This window comes from Cariama cristata, unplaced genomic scaffold (genome assembly GCF_000690535.1).
Source record: "Cariama cristata isolate BGI_N322 unplaced genomic scaffold, ASM69053v1 scaffold16099, whole genome shotgun sequence".
In the NCBI taxonomy this organism is placed as follows: Eukaryota; Metazoa; Chordata; class Aves; order Cariamiformes; family Cariamidae; genus Cariama; species Cariama cristata.
This window is the reverse complement of record NW_009634193.1, coordinates 75-9,824: the sequence shown is the minus strand read 5'-3', so window position 1 is coordinate 9,824 and position 9,750 is coordinate 75. Positions and strand designations below refer to the sequence as shown.

The following is a 9,750-nucleotide window of genomic DNA, read 5'->3' as shown; positions in this document are numbered from 1 at the left end:
CTTCCCCCCCCCCCGTTTGTTTTTATTTTAAGGTCAATTCTGGAAAAAGAAGGACCAAGGTCACTTTTCCGAGGGCTGGGTCCAAACTTGGTTGGAGTTGCACCATCAAGGTAAATAGTTAACCTATTGCTAAAAGACACATTTAAGGTACCATCCCAAATGTTGCAGTGCGTTTGTGATTCAAAAGAATAGGTCATGAAGTTATCCCATCTATAAACTGAGATTTCTGCATGTATACCGCACAGTATACATACCAAGAAAAACTTCTAAAAATCTGCTTTACACTTGTATAACACTGGAAGGTGCAGATTAAATGAGGCACTTAAATTTCAAGTCATTGCAAGAGCCACTTACCACATGCTTGAGGAAACAAGAGAAAGAAGTGCAGAAAAATTTGTAGGATTAATATTTGCATTTTTCTATATGATCTGCTGCTGCTCTGTGAATACATAAAAGTGCTTCCCAAACATAGAGTAGGAGTTAGATGCTCAGGGAGAGGATTACCTATCTGGTCCTTGATTGCCTAAATTCTTCTCAAATGAAAAACTGCAGCTGAGGGGGAAAGACTTGCATTGCTGTACATAGCCCAGAAGGGGGGAGTTGTCGGTTTGTTTGGTTTTTTTAAAAAAAAAAACCCAAACAAACAGCTATAAAGTTTGTTTATATTTGGAAGTCTTACAGGCACCTAAATAGTTTCCACATGTACCTATGACTGCCCTGTTCTTGGCAGGGCTGAAGATCTTTGTGCCTAGCAAGTGCTAAAACTTGTTAGCAATCGGGAAATTGGCAGGTGTTCTCTGCCTGAAATTGAAGCAGGTAAAAAGGAACTTGAAAAGTCGTGTACTCCCTCTCTGGCCTCTTGCCTAGTAGGTGGGATGTTCCCCCCGGAAGCGGGGAATGCTATTTCTGTACAGGTATGCATTGCAGCAGGGATCTGAATCCAAGACTGCCTGCTTTTTTGTGCAACTCACTCATGCTGTCTTTTGTGTTCCTTCATATTCTTCCATAAGATTGGAATAAGGTACTTTATGGAAATTCTCAAACTGTGGCCACCAATATCCACCTTTTTCTAGCAGTTCACTTCAAGGAGCTGTGATCTGAACATACTTGGTTCAGACAGCTTCTTATCATATTGACTGTTGCAGATCAGCTGAGCTGCTTCTATTCCTATGCATTATGTAGCGATTTGAGGTGTGTAAAACTTTTTCATTTCAGTCCAGGGTTAAGTGTTTAAAGCACGAAGTGCTGTTAACACAGTTAGTGCTGAACAAATTTATGGAAAACAGGCTCCAGGTGGGAAAGTGACATTCCCAAGTTTGCAAAGTGTGTTTAATGCCAGAGCTGGTGTAGGTATCCAATCTAACTTGCTTTGTCTGCAAGACCATGTTGCTTCCCACCTCAGACTTGGTGTGAAAGTAAAATATTTCTATCCTGTGGGTGTCAAGTCAAATAGGGGTACTGTAGTGTAAGGAGTGAGAAAAAAAACCCAATTCTGTGCCCTTATAGGTGGAAGCAGTCATGCGGAGGCCTCTTTGAAGAGAAAGTCTTGGTTTCCAGGGGGTGTGGGGAAGAGTAGCGATGTGTCTAATTTGACGCTGTGTGTATTACATTGCTTTTCTTCTCTTTCTTTTTTTAATTTCCCCCCACAGAGCTGTCTATTTTGCATGCTACTCCAAAGCCAAAGAGCGATTTAATGGCATTTTTGTTCCCAACAGCAACATTGTGCACATCTGTTCTGCAGGTTCTGCAGGTATGTATTTGTAATTCATCTTCCATACAGTCTGCAGCAATACCCCAGTGTCCAGCCCCTCACCAATAGCAGGCAATACATGCATTGGTACCCATGTGCCTCTGAGCTGCACCTTAATTCTTCTTCACCTTAAGACTTCTGTCCCTCTCAATAGTTAGGAAACGAATAGAATGAATCATAAATTAGAGACTGGACTTTCAGTTTATCTGTACAGGGCCTAGGCTAAGAGACCAGTCTTGGCTGACAGCTCTGGATAACTGTGGTATATGAATGAGTACAGAGGCCAGTATGTGGCACGTTCTGAAAATGTAAACTTAGTTTGAGGTTGTGTATGCCAGAAAACAGGAGTTTGCTAGCTCCTAACTTACTTCATCTACAGAGGAACTGTTTTCCTGTTCAGCACTTCAAAATATTTCTAGATTGTTGTTCACTAACTTGGGATGAACTTTTTTCCAACGGCACTGCTGTGGTAATGTCTCTGAACATAAGAAACAGAATATTTGTAGACACCAGCAAACTTTTGATACTGTTTTAGCCAAATTGTTCTAGGATGTTGTATTTTTCCTACCAGGATGGGGAAAATAGTTTGTTCTTGTAGGAAAAATACTGCAGAAGAGCACCACTAGCTCAAACATCAGTCACCAGAGTGATCATTAAAAACAATCTTTCCCAAAGCCTTTAATTATGGATGGATTCTGTTAATGAGGTGGCTCAATGGCACCATCTAGAGCCTTGGGGAAAACAAAAGACTAATACATGTGTGTTTTCCCCACAGGTGTCCTTTTATGTATTATTCTAAAACCCACTCAGTAAGTAAGGTATCTTGTCTACAGCAGTCTTTAGGAACATGAAGTACATATTAAAATAGATGCAAAAAGGAAGACTCCTTTAAGAAATTCCAAGGCCATTGGTCGATGCCTCTTGAAGTTTAACATGAGATGGTTCTCTGGCAAGAGGGAGATTGTAAGCTATGCACCTACATGTCTTTTGAAACCTAGATAGAGCTAGTAACTAGAACTGTCTCCCTGCAGAGTGTATAAAGTTCATTTTTGCCATGGCAATACACTGGCCTGGATTCAGCTGTACTTTTGGTTTTCTTTTCTCTTTTTCAGCCTTTATCACAAATTCACTGATGAATCCTATATGGATGGTGAAAACCAGGATGCAACTGGAACGGAAGTAAGTAACTGATTGAAGGAGATTGGAATCCACAGAGTGGCTAAGGGAGCCTCAGAAAACTGAACTTTCATGGTTTTACTTATGGCTCTTTGTACTTTGATAGAGCTTGCCTGGTTGTTTTCCTGACTCTCAATTCCATCTTTCCAAGCTACCCTGCTTCTGCCTGGTCAGACTAAAGGTTAAGGTTCTGTGTGTCCTACTTGTTTGATGCACAGTTACTATTGAGAATGATGTGGAAGTTGCCTTGAGTGCTGAGTTAGGTTCAGTTTCTGGTTTCACTGTAAATCTTAAGTAAAGTTGGGCATTCTCTCAGATTCCTGCTTACAGAATCTTCTGTGCTTCAGGGGTTGATATTGAGGATAAACATATCAAGGACTGAAATGCTTTGATGCACCAATAATAGAGGCTATGGAAAGGTCAGAAGAGCTGATGTGGGAGGCTGAATGTGAGGTTGCAGTCTGTGTCCCATTTGGCAACATCACTTGTACTGATCCTAGATCATACAGATGTGTGTGTCACTGCAACAAAACAAGGTTACTGAAACACAGCTAGGTAGCTGTAAACAGAAAGGGTGTTGTTTTCAAATTGTAAGGAAGCCACATTAGTTTAGTTTCATAAAACATTTAGAGGCAATAGGAATCTGTTGCTGTGGTTTAATGTTCTTTGCTTTCTTCAGCACTGTATTACTGTTAACCATACCTCCTGAAGACAGAGAGGGAATTTGATGGTAATATCTTTTAGTTGAGTGATTCACAGTCACTGGTGGATATCGAAGCAATGAGGGACTCTGCTAATACCGTGACTGCTTAGAATGGAAATTCCTTCCTGCAAGGACATGTTAGGTCAGATAAGAAGGATCCTCTAAGGCACCTCAACTTATAAATAATTTATAAGACTTAATTCTAGCACTTCACAGGGTCGCACCTTTGAACTGACTGCTGCCTCTTAAAATGAAGGATCATTCCTCACATAGCAGACCTCTGCCTCTTGGCCTGTTGAAGATGGCTTTAAATGCAATTACTAGTTTAACACAAAGCAGTGTCTCTTCAATGCTTATTGTCTTTTAAAGCATTGGTGTGAACTGTGACAGACTGGGTAGAACTTGAGCTGAAAGAATTATTGTGAGTATGTATTAGTGAATTAGCAAAGCCAAGCGTGCAGTCTTAGCATGATAGTCCTGCTCTATGCAGCTTTCCTAGAAGACTTTTGGAGTAAAACTTAGCAGAGAACCATTTCTGTAGTCTTAAAAACTATTGAAAGCCATGAGATTATTTTTTGGACTCATTATATGCTCTGTTCTGTTTGTTTTTTAGAGTCAGGGGTTCAAAACCAATGAATGCTTTGCAGTGTGCTAGATATGTTTACCAGACAGAAGGTATCCGTGGCTTTTATAGGGGCTTGACTGCCTCCTATGCTGGGATTTCCGAGACCATTATCTGCTTTGCTATTTATGAAAGTTTAAAAAAGCACTTAAAGGAAGCCCAGCTGCCCCCTTCTCCTCCTAATGGGACCGAAAGGAACTCAACAAACTTCTTTGGACTGATGTTTGCTGCTGCTGTTTCCAAGGGCTGTGCCTCTTGTATTGCTTATCCACATGGTATGTTAACTTTTCCATTTATGACTACAGTAGAACAGCTGTTGCCTGTAATCCAAGACGAATGATAGGGTTTAGGGCTGTAAAATTTGTAGTCATTTGAATGTCCAAATGCATGTTACTGTAGTGTGTGCATGAGCATTGGCATTTTCAGTACTGGTCCCACCATTCCTAGTTAGCCACATAATTGGTGATTGGGACTTCCTAGTTTAAAAACAACTCCAAAATGCCAAAAAGCAATTGAATACCTAATGCTTCTGTTCTCACTAGTAGCCTCATCTAGCTGAGTACCCACAGCCTTTGGGATTCTGTGATCAAGTGGTGGGAAACACTTGTGGGCTGAGCAGTGTTATTCTTTTTGGATAGACGTGAATCTTACCATGGTTGTATAGAAAGAGCAATATTGATTATGTGAGCATCAGTGTAGCATTTGGTTCTGTAGTAGCTTGAATGAGCAAATAATCCATTTATTCCACATGAAAGAGAACTCAACTTTAACTTTGCTTCTTGCCTGAAGGGCAATGTGTACAGGATTCCATGGCTGAAAGTACTGGCAGGCAATTCGCACAGGAAAGTTTTAATGTCCCTGGGGTTTGTGTACTCTTTCCTGGTAATGGCATGTTTCTCAATGGGAAGGTTTAAGTCTTGCTAACTTTGGGCTCTGTTTTACTTTTCTGCAGAGGTCATACGGACACGGCTGCGAGAAGAAGGCACCAAATACAAGACTTTCATTCAGACAGCACGTCTGGTAGCACGTGAAGAAGGCTATCTTGCCTTCTATAGAGGACTCTTTGCCCAACTCATCCGGCAGATTCCAAACACAGCCATTGTGTTGTCCACCTATGAGTTAATCGTGTATCTGTTAGAAGACCATGCAAAGTAGCAGAGCCAAGACTCCTGTTACAGACTGTAGACCAATTTCTTCGTTGAACAAATAGTCTTTTAAGAGACCGATGCTGGATATTTCCTTTTGGATTCATGCTTTCTGAAAGGTTTCAAGTCATTAACGTTAATAGTTAATTATAACTTTTTTTAACTTAATTATAATTAAACTGTTACTAAATTAAATGACACTATTTAATTTAAGTATATGTTTCCCTTTTTCCTTAAGCACAGCCCTATGCGGTCAAGGAATGTACCTCATACCATTAAGTGATCTCTTGGACTGATGTTCATTAAAACTATTAAAATGGGAGAAGAACTGGTTTGGAGATTTGAAACTCTGTCTTCTTACCGCTGGAGTCATGTCACTTTTTAGCACTGTAATAGCCTAATGCCCAAATAAGTTTGAGAGTTGTTCTGGTTTATTCAAGGTGCATCATTCATTGCTGTGTGAACATCCTGGAGTGTTCAAGTAGGACAATCTTGTAGTACATTTCTCCGTTTTGATGGTACGGAATATGTACACCAGAATCTCTTAGAAAAGCCACTTACACTGGCAGTATTGCTGGAATATGATTGTTGGAGGCTTTTAGTAAAAATTTAATTCCAGTACTGTGTGCACCTATGCATTTGGGATACATGCTTATGCTAGTGTGTGTAAACAGGTCTGTCATGACTTGACTTTTAGACCTTGCTTTTGTGAAGGACTGAGAGCATAAGGATAGTCAGTGATTGTGGCCTGGCTGCCCTGCAGAAATTCCTTGAGATGCAGTAACTCACTGGAATTAACACCAAAAAAATCCACAGCTTGTGTAAATAGTCTCTTTTCTTGATTTCTTACTGAGGGAAATAAGGATTGGCCAGCTTAGTGCAGCCTATTGAACAATTCTCATGTTTCCCATAGATACAGTATCTGCCTTCCACTTCAAAGACACAGTATCAAAGGGGTATTCTTCAACAGTAGTCATGATATAGTTCTTACCTTTCAGTTATAAATCAAATATCCTGCATACTTGAGATTAGTCCTTTCATAAATATTAGAATATGCTTTTAGTTTTAGTAGTCTCTTTACCACTTGCATTGCAGCATTACCTTGCAATTAAAGTATTGTATATGAATAATTACTCATAGTACAGGATAAAATATTTTAGAACTCACATGGGTAGATTTGTGTTTTGCTTTGGCCATACTATGATCTCCTATTCATTAGTGTCATTTGCTTTGGCAGCTGAGACAAACACTACAGCATTTGAGCCCAACTTGAGTCTTCTCTGCTGTTGAACTGAACAATGAGCTTCTCATGAGTTGAGCAGGTGTTGAGTTCTTGAGCGCAAACAAGTGTTTATGGACATCTTTGACTTCAGGGAGCATATACAGCAGAGATGGTGTTTGGACTTGCAAGGATCATGCAAAGCATTAAGAATCAGCCTAGTAGTGAGTAGGGCTGTCTTTTATAAGATAAAGTTTTCAGGCTAGTATTTTGTTGCAGAAATGTAATAGGTTGATAACTGGATCCAAACCTTCATTTTTGTTCTCATTAGAACCTAGCTGGTAACTGGTACTTGAGGTCATACTTGACATCAGTGTGATGAGGGTAAAATGTGTGTATACCTCATTACGAGACAAAACTGCAAAAATAACTGATTTCTGTTATGTCTTACTGAAAAGAACATATCGCATTACCCCTAAACTAAAATAGGAAACAGTTGAGTATCTAAAAACTGGCATGGCTTTTTTTATGGAGACTATGAGCAGCAAAAGCTTAGTCTCTTTATAGGAGCCAAAACTGTCATACAGTGCTGTTTCTGTTTTTGAGAACTAGGACACTTGTGCTGCTACTTTGAAATGTTTCCTGAGATTTGCTTTCTTAAATTAGTATTCCTCTGTACTTACAGTACACTAGCTCACTCATGTTAGGCAAATGTGTAGACTGCTGATATGTTTTGAGAATGAGGGGAGGGAACTGAAAAACCCTTTTGAGGAGTTTGGGACTTGGTAAGAGAGAAAGCAAAACAACGTGAACAAATTTTTTTGTTCCACCTAAACCTGATGGAAAATCAGGAATTCTGCTGGTCTTCTGGTTTTGTTCTTTAAGCTTTGCTACCAACCCTGACAGAATTAGTCTTAATTTGATGAGGGGTTAATAAGCTATATTGGGAGCTAATAGAATTTCTGAATTAGTGTAATTTAATCCTTTTTCCTTCCTCTCTCTACTAGAATTTTTAAAGTTCACTAACCCTTGATTCCTTAACCCTGTAAAGAGTTAACATTTTTAGGTGATGCTCTGTGAGCAATCCCATTGATGTCACTGAGTATGGAATAAGCCTGTTACCAGAGGGAAGAATTTGAAGGAGCTTTGTCCAGAGGGATATCTGAATTTAAAAATAAGCAACCTTTCTCTGGTTGTGAAAGAAAAACTGAAAGCATTTTTCTCTGTTCATTCCACTTCCTCAACTTCCACCAAAAGTCAATTTCATGGAAGGTAGGTAAATTTGTTACTAGTTAGAATTCCCTGGGTGATTTTCGTCCAGGTTTAGCCCTCATTACTAGACCCTTTGTATCTTAATTATCAGTCAGGTGATGAAACTATGGTCGTATCTGAAGTGACCGCAAAGTTTCCATTAACTTTACCAGGACAGAGTCTGTTCCTGTTCATAGAGTAACAGTTAAATTGAAATGACAAACACACTGTTGCTACAATAGTATGAGCTACTCATATTGGTTAATTTAGCTTTGGAAGCATTTCTTAGGCATTTGAAGATGTCTCAAGTCCTTACACTATAAGACTTACTGCTTCCCTGTAGGTATCCATGGTTGCCTTGATATCCCTCAAAATTATTTGCATTTACTGATGGTTGTGATATATGCTTGTATTGTGATTGTGCCCCTCACCATGATTCATAGTTGTTTGACGCAAGTTCCTCATTAGCTCCTTTAAGGAGGAAACTTTTGGTCAACAATCCATCTATGGTTGGACTGATACTACAGATATAGTTGATAGGAAGGGAGGGACTTCTGTATAGAAAAATAGACAAGCTCTCAAGTCCGAAAGTCCTAGAGGACTTGCAGAAGGTCTTGATGTAGGTTGTTCTTCCTCCTTTCCCTATCATTTGGTCTCATAAAAAAAAATCCCTAAATAATTGAGCTAAACAATGGAAGAGAGATGGAAAAATTGTGTCCCTCATTTAACAAGAGGAAATAATCACTGTTATTCCACAGAATTAATTTCCGTGGTTAAATCTGTAGAGCTAGAAATGGAACAGTTAAGACCCCAACCACAGTTAGGACAAGCTTAAAAGTACAGCTTACTTCCAGTACAAATACTTGTCTGTGAAGAGCTTTTCCATTTGTGGCTTTTTAAAAACCTGACATTGACACATCTTGGTTCTCCTGAATTTTAAGCAGTTCCGTCTATTGTGCTGAGAGGGTTTTTTGGTTTTAACCAGGAAAACAGCTATGCAATTTGAGGCAGGGCCAGTCTCGTATTTTGGAGATGTCTTGCCTCTTACCTTTATGTAAAAGCAGGGCGAGACTGTCAAACCACCAACTGCTTCCATTTCTCTAAGAACAGTAAATCCCACCCCTGGGTGCCAAGAGGGGCAGAGCATAAACGGGTGTTACTTTGCTTTCTAGGGGAGAGCTTTGGAACAAGTCTGACCTGGGACCTCTGACTCCCGTCAGAGACCTGAGGGCTTTCTGCAAAATTGTATTATCAATCTATTGAGAGAGAGGGGGAAAGTGCAGAGCAGCAGTCTTCAACTTCTGGCTCACAGGTAACAAACTGCCCACAAAGCCCTGTACTTCAATTCCTGCTCCACTTGCCATACTATCCCTTGGCTAAAGTGAGATGTCATTTGCAGCACATGGTTTACTGGGCGAAGCTGATAGGGGACCACAAAAGGGCGATAACTTGTGCTGTAAAATCAGTGGGGAGGGTACAGTAGTGTAATTGGAGGGATCTTCCATTTTCCCCAGACAACTAGGTGGTTTGGTAGGAAAGTACATCCCGCTTTTGAACTGTCTCTTCTTCCTCTGCCCCTGTTTTGTTTCCGTAATTCTATGAACAGCTATCGCTTTTCCTCAAAAATGTACGTTAAATTCAATTGCCATTTCTCTGCCTTGTAGACCGCGTTGTTTCCAGTTTCATTTGTGCAGGTGGCCCTTGGAGGGAAATTCTCTTCGGTGGAGGTGTAGTTTTTAAAAGCCTTTCCCCAGGCTCGAGCCTGTAGCAGTGTGAGGCCCCGGCTGCTGCAGCCACCCTTCACCGGGGTAGCACCGAGACCCTTCTCGGTTTCTCGCTCCGGCAGGGCCGGCACCTAGAAGGCCCGGAGGTGCTTTTGTAATA

General features: G+C 40.4%; 1 protein-coding gene across 1 annotated transcript in view; it reads left to right on the top strand.

The window, feature by feature from the left end:
* Positions 1-5,483, top strand: part of SLC25A33 (solute carrier family 25 (pyrimidine nucleotide carrier), member 33) — a 9,372-nt gene extending 3,889 nt beyond the window's left edge. Inside the window, exons 2-6 of the mRNA XM_009707069.1 lie at positions 33-110; positions 1,650-1,750; positions 2,863-2,929; positions 4,243-4,526; positions 5,204-5,483. Of these exons, the coding sequence (XP_009705371.1) occupies positions 33-110; positions 1,650-1,750; positions 2,863-2,929; positions 4,243-4,526; positions 5,204-5,406 (733 nt within the window). The 3' untranslated portion in view covers positions 5,407-5,483. The remainder of the gene's footprint in view (positions 1-32; positions 111-1,649; positions 1,751-2,862; positions 2,930-4,242; positions 4,527-5,203) is intronic.
* Positions 5,484-9,750: the final 4,267 nt, after the last annotated feature.